We start from the raw sequence: 16,066 nt of genomic DNA on the forward strand, positions 1-16,066 counted from the left end.
ATCTTCTAAAGTCCGTCCTTTTATATTAATGTAAAATTTAATGTTGATATTTATGAATAAAAAGCGTTTTTTTTTTAAAAAATCCATTTTCAATTCTATAATATTTTAAATAAAACATAAGATACCAATTCTGGAAAATGAACATTACGAATAAGTGATAGCCCTACATCTCCCCTTTCACAATTAACGATACAAAATACTTGGAGTAATAACAATAAATGCTGGAGTAATTAAACAAATTAATGAAATGAATTAAATTCAACAGACGGCAAAAAAAAAAATAAAAAAAAAAAACACCCATAAAATTGTTACTATGGTGCATTTCAAAACGCAATAAAATTTCTTATAATAACCTATTAAACTGCGCACGTTAGTAAAAATTACAATAACAAAAAAAAAAGAAAAAACCGTCCAAGACATACAAAATTTCACGCTATATGGTTCGCCAATTTCATCCAATTACTCTAAAGTCTCTCAATAATATTAATATTAACTAAACTTTCTTTCAAGGTTAGACAAGGTTACTAATTTCTTTAACCGCACGGTTAACCAAAATAATGAAAGACCGTGTTTAACTTCAATAATTAAGATTGAAAGCCCTGCCAAATCTAAACGAAAGAAGAAAAAAGAGAGAGAAAGAGAGGTTTTGCGCTGATATTTTTAGACAAAGGTCATTAAAAGACATGAATATTGTTTTAATAGCGAATTAAAAACCGTAACTTAACCAATTTAGCGCCTTTTGCTAATTCTCTAAAAGGTGTAATATTAGATTCGCTAATTTGATATACGAGTTTTTTGACAATTTGTTGGGGAGTATAAAAGGGTCTGCTTGGTCTGGAAAAGGTATCACAACCAACTCTCTAGTCTTATTTCTTAGACCAACTACCCCAAAGGAATTAAACAACATGAAGACCATCGTAAGTACCTTTTCTTTTATCAACTTGTCACTTTGATAATGGCTCCAACGTCAAGTTGGGAGAGATTGTAAGACATTCTTTCCATGAATCAATTACAGTACTTTCTCGAATACAAGTATTTGTACTTGTCGCGAAGTACTTATAACTATACTTAACTACTAAACAGGTTTGCGCCGTTCTCGCCTTGGCTTTGGCCGGAGTTGCCAGCGCAGGTGTAATTGGACTCGGTGGTCTAGGAGGTATTGGAGGTTTGGGTGGATTAGGTTATAGTGGTCTCTTGGGTTACGGTGGACTCATACCCGGACTCGGAGGTATCGGTGGATTTGGAGGTGGACTAGGAGGTATTGGTGGTATTGGAGGAATTGGAGGTGGTCTCGGATACGCTGGATCCTTAGGAGGCGCTGGTTACGGAGGATATAACAGCGGTTACGGATACAACACCGGATACGGATATAACTCCGCTCTCGGAGGAGGACTGGGACAAATCGGAAGTTACGGTGGAATCATTGGTTAAATTACCAGTAAGAAATTAAATTACTATCCAATCACGTAAGGAATAAAGTTTATCATTTAACTAATTCCTTCATATTATTTAACAGGCATCTATCAAATAGGCAGCGCAATTTCTGAATTTATTTCTTGAGAAAATTAAATTTATGTAAAAAATATGTTTTCCCAATTTTTATTATAGTTTTTAAATAAAGAATTTATGCCAGAAAACCGTTTCACGTTATTTCTTAACCTTTGACCTGTCACCTTAGAAAACCCAAAAATCCTTTTAAAAATTTATGTAAGCAGTATTGAACAGCCCTCTAAATGTTTTCCCAATTTTTAAGGTTTTTAAATCAATAATTTATGTCAGAAATAAGTTATTGTTATTTCGTAACCTTTGACCTGTCCCCTTATAAAACCCAAAATTCCTTTAAAATTTATGTAAGTAGTATTAAATGGTCCTCTAAAATTTCAACCCATTCCCAAGAGGCTAAAACGGTCATCGTAAACATATACTTCGAAAATAAATAAAATAAAATTGTGATACATTTTAAATCACTTAGGTAGTAATAATAATTTGTTCTTAAAAACGCCTTTTAAATAGCTAATATCCCTGAACCCTAATATTAAACTTTAACAATACTTTTTTTAAAAAAACGAAAAACAAAATCATTAAAACTGACCCAAGCACTCATGTGCGAAATGCTTAAATTAATACCTTATGTTAGAGAGAGATAGAAAAAAAATAATAATTACAATTTTTAAAAATAAATTTCCCAATCTAAGTTATTTATCTTAGGGTGAAAATAAACGGTATTTCAAAACGCCTAAAATTTTAAAACAAATCAAGCGGCCTTAAAATTACAACGCGTCATTAATTATTTTATATTTTAATTAGGTGGAGAAATTTTTAATTTTTCTTTTTTGTTAAACTTGAAGAAAATTAACCAAAATTATTTCAAAAGTTGCGCTTAAGTCGAGAGTGGGAGGGGTTTCGTAAATGATATCGTTACTCAATTTTGGCAACACAATAGGCGGTGCGGTACGGTACCACCTCGTAACCTTGCCTTACATTAACAATGGGTCCAAAAGATTCAACTAATTGAAAACAATCTTAATAAAGGTATCGCAACACCTTCGTTTGAACATTCCTGAAAAGGGGTATATAAACTCGGCGAGAAAAAGTAAAAAGTATCAGTTACAGATTGATAACTCTCTCTCAAAACTTTCTCTACAATCATGAAGACCATTGTAAGTATATCTTTCACTTGCTCTTAAATAACTTTAAAGTTGTCCTAAGTATCTGACTATGATTGACCGCAACTTCGACGTAGATTTTTCTTAAAATCTTACATTATGTTCTGACACATTCGAAGGTAGTTACGAATGGACTGTTAGCTCTGGTTCTACAATAAGTTCATGTCCACTTGGTCTCAAATAACTTTGAAGTATTTGCAAAGTTGTCTTAAGTATTTAGCTATGATTGATCAAAACTTCAACCGTTCAACGTAAACTTTTCTTTAAAACTTCTTCAAACGTAGTTACGAATGAACTGTTAGTTCTGGTTCTACAATAAGTTTATGTCCACTTGGTCTCAAATAACTTTAAAATATTTGCTAAGTTACTCTTAAGTATTTAGCTAAGATTGATTAAAACTTCAACGTAGATTTTTCTTAAAATCTTAGGTTATGTTCTGAGGCATTCAAACGTAGTTACGAATGAACTGTTCGTTCTGGTTCTACAATAAGTTCATGTACACTTGGTCTCAAATAACTTTAAAATATTTGCTAAGTTACTCTTAAGTATTTAGCTAAGATTGATCAAAACTTCAACGTAGATTTTTCTTAAAATCTTAGGTTATGTTCTGAGACATTCAAACGTAGTTACGAATGAACTGTTCGTTCTGGTTCTACAATAAGTTCATGTCCACTTGGTCTCAAATAACGAAGTAGCTAAAACTTATCAAAACTTCAACTTGGATCTTTCTTAAAAACTTCAAGAGTAGTCTTGAATTAACTGTTAAGTTTAGGTCCACGACTAGCATTACCAGAAGAATTAAAGGAACCTAATGGTGGTGGTTCAAGAGTGGGTTTCAAACCAATATATTTTATCCTAACCATTATCTTTTACATTTATAGTTTGCTATCTTGGCTTTGGCCGTTTTTGTCGCCGTGGCTAGCGCCCAATTGGGTTATGGTGGACTATACGGAGGAGGTATTGGACTTGGCAGAGGAATTGGACTAGGCTATGGAGGATATGGATTGGGCCGTGGTATTGGTCTAGGATACGGAGGTGGTTATGGATTGGGCCGCGGTATTGGTCTCGGTTATGGTGGACTCTATGGTGGATATGGAGGTGGACTTTACGGTGGATACGGACGTGGTCTTGGATACGGCGGTCTCGGCCGTGGAATTGGTTTCTACGGTTAAACCGTAAGTAACAGTTGATGTTTTACTTATAAAAAGTCAAGTCCTTAGATGGACTCTAACACTCTTGGAGCAAAAGTCTAATTTTGCATTTTGGTTTTTTGTTTTAATTTCAGATTCAAACTGGATAATTTCTTTTAAAAAAATCTGTTATATCTTACTCTTATAACACTGTTTTAAATCTGAATAAATTATTTATCAAAATATTTTAGTTTTAATGAATTTTTAAACGCGTGTCAAAATATCTGTAACTTCATGCAGATTTTTCTGCCCCCCCCCCCCAACTTCAACGGCTTTTTTTAAGTTCAAACTTCCCAATAGAGAGCTTTCAGTTGGCTGAATACTACGCCACACCCTCCTAAGTCTTACCAAGGTTCTGGCAACCATATTGGTGGCTGTCAGCTTTCCTTCTGCATTCAACCCACCATGAATCTTAACTCCTCTCTCAACCGAAAGCTCCCGATACAAACGACACAGAATAATAAACACGTTAACACTTACAGCTTTGATGTCATCGTTATTTGACGTGCAGTTATCCTAGGCATTCGAGCTTGACAATTATAATACAATGTTCGGTAATCACATTAAGTTTGTAAAGTTCTGGATATAGTCATTGATGCTAAGCCTTAGTTAGGTTCCAAGTTCCAACGAGGGCTCCTTTGACTCTGTCCACGTGTCACTGTTCACCAAAACCCGAAAGTACATTTTTCTTATTCGTTTCACGACTAATGTTATCAAATAAATTTATTGAAAGCATTTAAATTAATCACTCGACACGCGTTACGCTATATTTTCGGTCCTTTGAGAAATGAACCGGCACTAAGAAAACTGAGGCCACTCTTTGAGTCTTTGTTTGAAATTAGGCAGGCTTCTCTGCAGAGATGCGCAACGGCTTTTTTGGCAGCCGGAGATTTTAGCTTTCCAGCCAAGCTCATTCACAAAACTAGCCAAAAAACCGCCAACCTATAATTTTTCAAAGAGAGCCCATAAGCCCAACAACACAGAAGACAAAATTTTCTAGCCAATCACTCGGCAAAACGAGCCCAAATGACGCTTTTCCAACCCCAATCTCTGGCATGACTGTATGACGCGGGGAAATGCGGGAATGAAGGGAGGGGCCCATAGCGAGACGCTTCTGAAAGACTGAAACGAGTGTAAAAACGAGCTTAGAATCAACACACAAAATATTATTTATCACATTTATTTTTTTCTGGATTTTTTACATAGTTTTTCTTTACTTCTCATATGACTTTTAACATGTACTTTTAGATTGCCCGCTTGATTGAACCCTTTCCCACAAATTTCACAGACGTAGCTTCTTTCTCCAGTATGGACGACCATATGTCGCCTCAAATGATTAGTCGTGTGAAACATTTTATTGCAAACTTCACATTTAGGAGTACTGGGGTCCCTTGTTTTACAAAATTCACACGTTCCACATTTACAAATAACTTCGTGTATCTTAAGGTGTCGCTTCAAAACACTCGATGCGCGAAACTTTTTATGGCAATGATGACACTCGTGAATTCGTGATTCTCCATCATCGTGAACCTTTTCGTGTTGCTTCAAGCCACCACGTGCGCTGAAAGATTTCCCGCATGTAGAACACAGATATCTCCGTTTAATCTCGGTGCAATCTTTGCAAACTCCGCACTTGCAAGGTTCCATATGCGTTTTCATATGCTGTTTCAGGACTGTCCTTTGAAATGGACCTTTATCACAAACTTCGCATTTATATTTCCTCATCTTGTGATTCGTTTCGTGTTTTTTAAGATTTTTAGCTTGACTGAATGCCGCTTTGCACAATTTGCAAACGTGAATTTTAGCTTCCGCTGGAACGTGTGTAGATTCCACGTGCCTATCCAATGAACTTTTAAACATAAAAACCATGTAACATTCCTGGCAAGGATATTTTTCATTTTTTCCACATATTTCTTGGTGTTTTCTAAGTTGTCTAGCGCGTGTGAATGATTTAGTGCAGCGATCACATGGGTATTCAGTTTCAGTTTTTATTTCTCCTTGATTATCTATTGTTACGACTTCAGTGGCTCTTGGATGGACTTGACCCGTCTCTGCAGTAAACTCTTTCCGACTATTTTTGTTAAAATGGGCTTCAATTTCTTTTCGACTGCCAAAAAACATTTGGCAAACGTGACATTGAAAGACGTAGTATTGTACATCGGTGTGATACCGACTGAAATGATGGTCTACTCTTTCATAGGTAAATTTTTGGCAAAGTATACACTTGAAAGAAGTGTTAGAATTGGGAAAATCGCTATCATCTTCGGGGATGTCAGTAGAAACGGGGTCGGGTTTATGTAATAGAAGTCTGCACACTTCTTGACTTTTATGCATTTGCAGATGAAGGTGCATCTTGCTCTTTTCAAAGAAATTCCGCTCACAAACTTGGCAGCAAAGTTTAATTTTTAGCGCGTGTTTACTAAAATGTTGTCTTAAAGATTTTTCACTCTCAAACTCTTTCGAACATAATTTGCATGTTAGTTCATCGTTTATTTCTCTTTTAATTGTAATTAAACTGTTTAATTCTTCATTTTCTTCTAGGGGGGTTTCATTAGTAACATTAGGCAAAATAAAGTCATGGTTATTTTTGTCAAGGGTTTCAGTTGCTGGTGTGAGAGCGATAGGGTTTTGAGGTTGCAAAAGGACATCGTTATTTGGGGCATTAGCTAAATTAACAAAACCATGAAAAGTCTCCAAATGAGCCTTCAAAAGTTCTTTGTTTGAGTATCCTGCATCGCAATATGGGCAGCAAAATACTACAGAAGTTACTGGAGTTCCGGTATGCTTATGTAACACGTGATGAACTAACTGACTACTATTACAGAAGGTCTCGATACAAATACTACAATGGTATAGATAAGATTTTTTTACTTGCAGACCATTGTTTTCACCAAAACAATCGGGACAAAAGTTCTCATGGGTAAGTAATAAGTGATCAGCAAAGTGAGTGTGTAAACTACTGGCTTGTGACAATCCTATTTTTTTAGCTTTAAGAGCGATGAATGCTTTATTTCGCAAAAATGAAAAAGATGATATACATCGTTCGTTTAATTTGAATAACTTGGGTTCTTCCTGGGGAGTATATCTAACTCTACTCTGATGTCCAAAGAAACACGTGTTTATCCAGGCATTTCTAATCCTTTCCCAATCTTCGATGGACTTTAAAATATTAATTCTAGGATTTAAATTACCGTCTTCAACTCCTTGACAAGCCATATCGCTTTCAGTTTCTCATATTTATTTAAATTATTAAACTTTATAACCGTTTATAACTCCGTCCTTTCCCACCGCTAACTCCTCTCCTATGGACGCCGCCATGTTGTTTATGACGTCAGAGTACAAGGATGCCAGATTGAAAACCTTCAACCCGCCAAAATCAAATTTGAAACAAGCCCAAAAAACCGCCAATCTATACTTCGAAAAGAAGCCCAAAAACTGACTAAGATCTAAACAATCCAGCCAAAAAGTTATCGTGAATATTTGGAATTAGTTTTTCTTTTAGAAATTTCAATGTGTATTACATACTGACACCGTTTTTAACACCCAAAACTAAATGAAACCACTTTATTTAACCATAAATTTACGAATTTTTAGGCAACACAAATGGTTTGACAGTACCATTTGTCAGTTTTTTGGGCATTTTAATGATTTTCTCCCATTGGCGGTATTTTAAGCACAGAAAGCCAAAGAAAAACCCCAACAAGCCCAATTTCCAGCCAACAGCCAACCCTTTTATTTCCAGCCAATATTTTAGAGAAGAAGCCCAATTGGCGGCTTTCCAGCCCAATATGGCAACCCTGGTCAGAGAAACCTACCTCCATAAGCATTAAAAAAATCAACAAAGGCATAACTTATTGAATAATTTAAATTTATTCTCATAATTATTATTTTCCATCAAACTGGGGACAAATTTAAATATTTTTAAATTAAAATTACTATTATTTATTAAAAAAATCTCTTCATATTTTGTAAATAAAGTATTAGAGGGAGATAATTATTTCTGAGTTGTACTTTTCTGTCAAAAACATTAAAATTAACTTTTTCAAGTCGTTTTAAGTAATTTCGACTTGAATGCTGAAATATAAATAGATTTAATTTGTTGATTAAATTTGTAGGCCAAAATTAAAACTAACCACTGGTAAAAGGACATTTTGGGCATTTTTGGGTAAATCCCCAATTAAATCTATTGTAGTTTCAATGTGTTCATGAGCCACTGAAGCCAGTTCAAAAAACATATCACACATCTTTTGATTAACTTGGCCTCTTAGAATTTCTTCTTGAGAAACACCGTGCTTAATTTCAAGTAATTAAATTAATTTAGAGATCTAATAAATCATGAAAATTTAGTTACTTTTGTTAAGAGTTCAATTGGAATTGTCACTCTACGTCTAGAAGCATTATGAGAGATTCCTCTTAAATGATTTATAATTCCTTGACCTTTTCCTAAATGACTAGCAGCATGATCTGCATTTACATTACTAGCATCTATAATATAATTGTTAATTATATTAATTAACAATAGTTTGAGGCATTAAAATAACTTACTTAAGGTCTCTAATCTTAAAAAATAAACGGGTGTAACTGATTTTTCTGAATATTCTTCAAGTTCTTTTACAGTTTTAAAAGGTGCATCTTTTAATGTTATTTCTCTAGCTTCTATTAAACGTTTAAGCCACATTTTTGACAATCCATGTTTCTCTTTAGCCTAATTATATTCTTTATAGTTCAAATCTTAATTGAATACTGATTAAAGAAAGAGTCTTACATACTTCAGCCAATTCCAGACATACAGGGTTTTTAAGTGACTTTATCTAATTAGGCAATATCTCAATAAGGATTAAAGATTATGGCAAATTTAGAGTTTAGTAGTCTTACGGGAGTTTCGTAAATTTTATCCAAAGCATCAGTCCAAAATTTAATCCTCATTAAACCTAAATGTGGGGCTGAAACCATGTCTCTAATCTAAAGATTTTAATTTACCAACATTGAATACTTAAAAGATGATTGAACTAAATGTTTCTCACCAATGCTAACTCAACATTAAAAGCATGAATAGCAAAAGCGGAACGCCTTATTTTTTGAGGTAATAATAAACATGACAGGAAATTTTCATAATCATGTTTTCTAATTAAAGAAATAAAGCTTAAACATGAAAATTGCTAGGGGCATACACTATCAGTTCTTACCTAACTAAGTCAACACAAATTTCTTCATTTGACACTTCTTTTTTCTTGGAAGTTGATTGTGACACGTTGAAACGCTTAATTTTAAAGTTATGTAACGTATAATACGGTATAATTTGTTTAAATTTATTCGAGTTAACTTTAAATGCCATTACTTTAATTAACAAACACCGCTGACATTAAAAGCCTTGGCAAAATTTAAGCAGACGATACAGCAGAATGCTCCTTGGTTGAAGTTAAAAGCCGACCGGGAAATAAGGAATATTTTTTTCAAGTATACATTGGGCGGGAATTTTGAAAATATTCTCTATTACGCAAATGCGACATAACTGTACTTAATTATTAAGACGCCCCCGTTTCTAACTTCAATTTACGACCTTCTGACTAGGCAATTTCTTAATTGCTATTTTGATCGATCAGTTTTAGACTAGTTTTAATTTTCTACCAAATTTGCATGGTTGTTCAACATACCTTAGACCACTGCAAAAGGCTTAACGCGCGTTTCAAAAGTCCTTCTCTTGATCAAGAGATACATTGAAAAATCACGTTTCATTAAAAAATAATTTCAGGAACTGCCAACCAAAAACGTCATAGTTCCATTTTTAGAAAATTTATTCCGCCCAAAATGTAACTTTGGCATATATTCACGCAACGTCTTTTAGTCTAAATCACCTGTCATTAGAAAGTAGCGTCCAAAATATAAATAAACCACATAAAAAAATCATTACATGTAGTTATAATGAAACTATATTTGAACACTATACTGGTACAAGTAGTAAATAGTTTGCACAAAAGAATTATGACAAAAGTGTTTCCAAATTATCTTTTTCCAGGAGATAGAGTACGTTTCTTATATCGATTCAAGCAGATGCGAAAACGTTTAGTTCATATTAAAATAGGTTATAGCAGTACATCCAGAAGTCCATAACCTTACTGCATGGTACATCTGATTACGTATTCGAAAAAAAATTAATTTTCCAAAGATTTCCTTATTTAAATCTGAATAATTTAAACAAATTTTTGTCAACTAGAAGATAACCTATCTAAGGGTCAAAGTGTAATATAATACTTCAAAATAAAACAGAAAAAAAAATGCTTGTAATCCTTCTGCAAAGATGATTTTTCCCTGAGTTTTACAAAAAATTATAAATTTCTCTGAATTTTACTAAAAATTATAAATTTCCCTCAATTTAACTAAAACAGGGGTAGATTTAATTTTAGAAGTAGGAATGGAGAACGGTTAGTATTTACTTCAGTCCGACTCATAGTCCAGTATAGAACCCCTCCCTCCAACACGTAACGAAAAGTATAAATTCTCTTGATGACGTTGCTCACGGGGACTGCGAAAAATACGTAATTCCTATTTACCTCTGTCGCTATGATCCGCCTCTTCTTTCATACCCCTCCGTCCCGTCCCGTGAAAGGGGTCCGGGACTTTGACGCGCCCAGATTACTCTGTTCTCCATTCCTACTTCTAAAATTAAATCTATCCCTGACATTTCCATGCGAATTTGTACGAACCCCACTTCAAATTATGTACTTCGGATAAAAACCCGGTGGTTAAAATGACCCACCCAACTCATTTAGAACAGCGACAGCGGCGTCAAAGGTTTTTGTGTGTTAGCCTAGCTGTATTAACTTTCCAAGAGCTAGAGCTACCTCATATAACTTGACGCCTTTTTTCCATAAGAAAAATATATAGGGCGTATCCTAACTGCATGCGGGCTCTCTCTGCTGGACTTAAGCCTAGTTGCTGATAGTTACTAGGTATGTACGAACCCTGGCCTTTCCCCGGTTTTCGCTACAGCGAGAGCGAAAGTAAAATAAAATACAAATAAAAAGAAAAAACCTTCCCTCCTTGCGTTGCAGCGTAACGGATCGAAACTTGGTTGGGTTTGGTTGCGTACAAGATATACAGTCAGTACCAGTATTTCGGCTGTGGTCCTCTTTGTAAGAGGCCGCGCTATGAAAACCGCGGAGTTTTCTTCGCCACTATTTTTGGCTATTACTTAAAAAAATTAAAATCATTTTAATAATTAAAAATTTAACCCTTTCTTCTATATGGCACGGGTTAGGTTTTCACGTAATAATAATTTTTTTCGCAATATCACGACTACTGAATTACGTATACGATAAACGTGCAGCTTCTATATACATTTTTTTGTTGTAAATTTATATACGACGCTCTGTTTCATCCCCCCTCTCGGTTGGTTCTATCCCCCTTACCTTTTTGAAAATAGAGATAAAATTATGATCGGTTTTTGTATCAGTACAGTTTATGTTAGATCGCTTTTATTAATGATTGAAGGTCGAGTTTAGTTTCTATCTCTCAATTATTATGTCCGAGATCAGACCGGGTTCGGGGATACGCGCGACGGCAACGGCCGGAGCTACGGGCATGGCTGCTACCGATGATATTGAGAACGATATTGACCAGTTACTGGACGAAGTAGAGTCCAAGTTTTTAGCTAAATCAAATCAAAGGTTTCCACCGCCCGTTCCAAAAAGAAAACACTCGAATCCAGACACAGCCAAAAGGTAAATAAATTAAGTGTTTTTTTTTTACAAATTTCTTATATGTTTTCATTTTAAGAATTAAAATTGAATGCCTAATTACGCAAACATTAAAAATAGAAATTAATTCATTTTCAAAACGGCCAAAAATTAAATTAATATAGTTTTACAATATCGCTAAAAATTATGCAAATTTGGTCAAAATCTGACAACAAATAAATAAGTAGTGATTGATTTCACGTTCTGTTATTGACAAAAAGCGATAGAATAATTCTGTATAACGTTTAAAAATAAGGGAAAAATTTAGGCCTAATTGTTTTACAAAATAAAATGTTGTAATATTTTAATATTGACGTTGGTAATACGCAGTAGGCAAGCCAAGCAAAGCACACCGCCACCGCCCGACAGGCCTTCGTCAAAGCTGAATCAATCCGACACAATGGTGCTTCCCCAAAACAACCCTAACATAAACAGGAATGACAGCAACGACCTAAAAGACGCAATCGATGATATTTGCAGTTTGCCAGAAACAGCGGTAATTAAACTACATTTTAAAATTATCATTTTTAATAATCACCCAACCAATTCCCTCAAAATTTAAATAGAAATAATAATAGCCAATAAATAAAATTATTAAACTAATTAACCCTCATCTAAATTACGCTAATTACCGGGCCACATTTAATTATTATTTATAACCCATAACAATTACGAAACTAACAACCAATAAGAATATTCTAATTAAATCTTTACTTGTTCAAAATTATTATTAGACTGATAAAGCTTAGCTAAATAATTCAGCAAAAATTTCGATAAAATCTTTAATTCACTAAAGTACCCAGTAACCCAGGTAAAACAGACACGCGAAATAGGCAAGGAAAGCTTTCCCCTAGATGTAGCCTTTACCAAAAGCACAAGTGTATCGGAAGAACAACATTTCTACAGGGGCCCGTAGAGAATACATGGCGCGGACTACCCCTATATGTATCCTTTCCCCAAAAACACGGGTGTATTATAAGAACAACATTTCTACAGGGGCCCGTAGAGAATACATGGCCTAGATTTCCCCTAAATGTAGGCTTCCCCAAAGCGCACCAAAATAAACGTTAAAAAGCCCGCATAGAAAAATACATCATTATTATAAATAGATTTGTTTTTTAGTCCTTTACAAAACTAGGGTAATAAGTATTTTGAAAGGCAAATTTTTAGTTTCTTGTATGTTATGTTTACCCTTTCAATATTATTATCGAAATTCGATACGACAGTTTTTTGTTAAATATTTATGAGGGGCTATTTGACATTATCCTTGATAAAAAATAAATTGGCTTTCCAGGAAGAAATCAAGCGTTCTGGACAATCTAATATATTGGGCCATTTAAGTTTACCTCCTCCTCAAAAGTAATATAAATTTATGGATTAAAATGGCCTGTATAATAATGAGTAATATTCATGACAGGTGCTTTACCGTCTACTTGGGTGGAAGTTGTCAATATCCTGGCCTTTCAAGCAGCTCAGCCCCCAGGTAATATGACCGAAAATTTCCCTTGTCAATTCAATTGAAATAGTTAATTACGGTTTAAATATAGGCCATGTAACAATCTACGTTGTACAACGTGCGATTTCAAAGTGGTCATGTTTAACGATTTAGTCTGGGATAAATTAACGGATCATTTGTTTCTACGTAACAATATGCCTGATTATGAAAGATTAAAACAAAGATTACAAAGGGCCAAAGGTAATTAATTTAAAATAATTGCCTTTATTAAAATTAATAAGTTTAATAAATAAATAAAGGTTGGAGAGCTTACGCGTGTCAATGTCATTGCACATCTATGAACTCTTTGGTGGAAGTTCGTAAACACGAAATATTAAAATGGGTTTGCGGCAGCCATTAATTAAAAGTATTAATGATAATTGAAAGATTTCCAAAAAAAACAAAATATTTCTAATTTAATTGTTTAATTGAAAGAAAAGGAATTAAAAAGTAGGGATAGTTAATTCAAGCCTGCACTTTTAATAGGTTATTTGATTTCAACTTCTGTGATATTTAAAAAAGAAAAAAAAAACAACCAAGTCTTAAAGAAAAATTGATATAAAAAAATATGTCCGTCTTTCGAAAAACAACGCTTATAAAAATTGTTAATTATCTACGTTTATAATAAATAAATAAATAAATAAAAAACAACCTTAAAACTAAATAAACGAAGAAGCTCCTAGTAGGTGCACTTTTTAAGCACCAGAATAGTAAAATATTTTTATATTTTTGTTGGCGACTAAATTAGACAAGAATTTATAAGTCTTTGTAAGCCTTAGAAATAATAGTTATTAAGCTCAAGAATTATACTAATTAATTGTCTTATTAATTGTATTAATGTAATAATAATTACAATCGATTTAAAAGAGTTTGAAAGCGTTCCATTGGCTTTGGATAAAAATATGGGAGAAGACTTAACTACCGCGAGTTAAATTAATATCAAATTCATACTTGAAATTGAGCGGTCATAATCAAGCCGGAACTTACCTGATAATTGACTGGTAATCAAGATTAAAACTAATTTTTAACTGACATTATCGAATCGATAAACAGTTTATTTCCCCCCAATTTGATCATAAAACATAAGAAAATTTCGAGAAATTAAAACAGTTAATTTTCTCCCAAAATCCATTGCAAAGTTTCCAGAACACAATGGAAATGGAATTGCCGTGAAAAACTTAAAACTTCAAATGAGTAGAAAGATTTGCCTGATGCCTACTAATTAAATTACCCTTAAAATAATTAAATATTTGCGTAAAAATTTCCTCCAATTAACATTAAATAAATAAAACTTTTCCTCCAAATTTTCTCCATGTTATTAGAAATAGGTCAAAAAATAGGTGAAATTTTCGCCTACTGATACTCTAAAAACATCTTCAAATAAATAAATTCTCTGAATGTACAAAACTTTATCCATTTTCTCTAAAAAAAAAAAATAATAAAACCCCCTCAAACAATTTGCCAATACTTATTACGAAGGAATTAAAACAAAAAACTTAACAAATAACAGCTAATGGTATTAAAATTACAGAGACGAAATTTGTCAAAATTTTATTTGAAAAGAATTACAAAGCAACATCAATAAACAATTCAGCCCTTAAGGATCGATCTCTTTGAATAAATTTTGAATGACTTAAGTCATACTGAAAAAAAAGAAACCATGTAATACCAAATAATCTGTTCTGAATCCTTTAAATAAAAGTTACTACTATTACCTCTCAATTAGTGTGCTTCTCATTTCTGTTGAAATGGCGGAAACATGAGTCTCACTCAGTTTAAATACACTTTCAATTACAGATAACTCAGTACTGGTTGTATCCATGCCACAAAATGCGCACCAATCATTAACTACTAAACCTCCCGCAATTACTTCACTTCCTCTGTTTACCGTACCAGCCTTAATCATAAAGTTTATCAAGGTTTAATAACTTAAGTATAACAAAAACACCTTATCAAATAAATAAAATTGGCTTAGCAATAACTGCTAAGCCATATTAATTATCTGATAGGGTTTTATATTAAACTTAAGCCTACCACAAGAGGAACTTGTAATAAAGATGATAATTCATTTTGATCCTCTATTGATGTTTTAGGATGTACCTTATTATTAGAGAACATTTCACATTTAGTTCTTCAAAATGTGTCAAAACTAAATTGGTAAATATTTTGGGTACAATACCAATCCTCCTTGATTACTAAGTGCGCTATAACTGCCTACTAAAACGTTATCAGCAACTGTTTGCCTAAAAACCTCAACCTTTAAAACATCTGACAAAATTTCTTCCGTTTCCTGAAGTAAATGAATGAATGAATGAAGTATTTTACTACCTTGAACCTTTGATTTTAGGATGTAAAAGTTTAACATACTCTGTCTAAATCTGGATGAGTTAGGGCTACGTAATCATTGCAAACTATAACATTTCCAAGGGCTGATAATCTTTCTTCTACACGTTGGATTTTAACAGAATCAGGAAGGGAATTACGAATGTGTTGTAACTCTTGGTCTGTTGTTGAGCTTGGTACTATCAACCCATGTCTATTTCCAACAGTTAAACGGCCTAATATTCTGCATCCCCCAATCGAGGTATGAATTACCGGAATGACTTCGTTTAATTCCCCTTCAAATACACTACCCAGAAAACATTCCATGTGAAAAAACACGTTTTACCAACCCAACCAAGGCTTAAATGGTTTTTAAATGTTAGGCCTTGGACCTATGATAGATTACCTGTAAAAGTTTTCAGATCCACCGATCGCTACTAAACAATACGCGTTTGTAAGTTTAGAAAACACTCCTACTTCATTATTATTTTCAAACTGTACTCTAACTGCCATAATTAAAGTTAATTAAACTTGATTAAATCGAAAAATGTCAGCGTGGTTCCGAACGGAGCAATAAACTGCGTGACCGTGAGAAATTTCGCAATAATAGCAGACGAAGCCTCATAAGATCAACTACTTATAAAAGCAAATACTTGT

At 33.6% G+C, this 16,066-nt stretch overlaps 5 protein-coding genes across 5 annotated transcripts; 2 read left to right on the top strand and 3 right to left on the bottom strand.

Annotated features, from left to right (window-relative positions):
• Positions 1–885: 885 nt before the first annotated feature.
• Positions 886–4,041, top strand: LOC149676915 (uncharacterized). Its single transcript, XM_089838566.1, has 5 exons — positions 886–917; positions 1,084–1,426; positions 3,451–3,494; positions 3,548–3,841; positions 3,952–4,041. Exons 1-4 carry the CDS (start codon positions 906–908, stop codon positions 3,836–3,838), a joined length of 690 nt encoding a protein of 229 aa, XP_089694692.1. The 5' UTR covers positions 886–905; the 3' UTR covers positions 3,839–3,841; positions 3,952–4,041.
• Positions 4,042–5,009: 968 nt separating this feature from the next.
• Positions 5,010–7,250, bottom strand: LOC149676916 (uncharacterized). Its single transcript, XM_089837852.1, has 2 exons — positions 7,048–7,250; positions 5,010–6,861 (listed from the first exon to the last, which is right to left on the bottom strand). Exons 1-2 carry the CDS (start codon positions 7,070–7,072, stop codon positions 5,036–5,038), a joined length of 1,851 nt encoding a protein of 616 aa, XP_089693978.1. The 5' UTR covers positions 7,073–7,250; the 3' UTR covers positions 5,010–5,035.
• A 456-nt stretch (positions 7,251–7,706) lies between these two features.
• Positions 7,707–9,255, bottom strand: sicily (NADH dehydrogenase (ubiquinone) complex I, assembly factor 6 homolog sicily). Its single transcript, XM_089837853.1, has 8 exons — positions 9,043–9,255; positions 8,881–8,980; positions 8,732–8,818; positions 8,626–8,667; positions 8,402–8,561; positions 8,208–8,341; positions 7,990–8,148; positions 7,707–7,930 (listed from the first exon to the last, which is right to left on the bottom strand). Exons 1-8 carry the CDS (start codon positions 9,189–9,191, stop codon positions 7,802–7,804), a joined length of 960 nt encoding a protein of 319 aa, XP_089693979.1. The 5' UTR covers positions 9,192–9,255; the 3' UTR covers positions 7,707–7,801.
• A 1,531-nt stretch (positions 9,256–10,786) lies between these two features.
• Positions 10,787–14,481, top strand: LOC149676918 (cilia- and flagella-associated protein 418-like). Its single transcript, XM_089837857.1, has 6 exons — positions 10,787–11,577; positions 11,923–12,088; positions 12,887–12,951; positions 13,010–13,075; positions 13,140–13,288; positions 13,348–14,481. The coding sequence occupies exons 1-6, from the start codon at positions 11,378–11,380 to the stop codon at positions 13,446–13,448; spliced, it is 747 nt and encodes a 248-aa protein (XP_089693983.1). The 5' UTR covers positions 10,787–11,377; the 3' UTR covers positions 13,449–14,481.
• A 131-nt stretch (positions 14,482–14,612) lies between these two features.
• eIF6 (eukaryotic translation initiation factor 6) lies at positions 14,613–16,035 on the bottom strand. The gene is made up of 6 exons (XM_089837858.1): positions 15,816–16,035; positions 15,455–15,716; positions 15,267–15,377; positions 15,122–15,187; positions 14,803–14,984; positions 14,613–14,730 (listed from the first exon to the last, which is right to left on the bottom strand). The coding sequence occupies exons 1-6, from the start codon at positions 15,920–15,922 to the stop codon at positions 14,721–14,723; spliced, it is 738 nt and encodes a 245-aa protein (XP_089693984.1). The 5' UTR covers positions 15,923–16,035; the 3' UTR covers positions 14,613–14,720.
• Between the last annotated feature and the right edge of the window lie 31 nt (positions 16,036–16,066).

Source organism: Phalangium opilio, unplaced genomic scaffold (assembly GCF_054372755.1).
Source record: "Phalangium opilio isolate 3A_F unplaced genomic scaffold, DU_Popi_V2 ptg000045l_1, whole genome shotgun sequence".
Lineage (NCBI taxonomy): Eukaryota > Metazoa > Arthropoda > Arachnida > Opiliones > Phalangiidae > Phalangium > Phalangium opilio.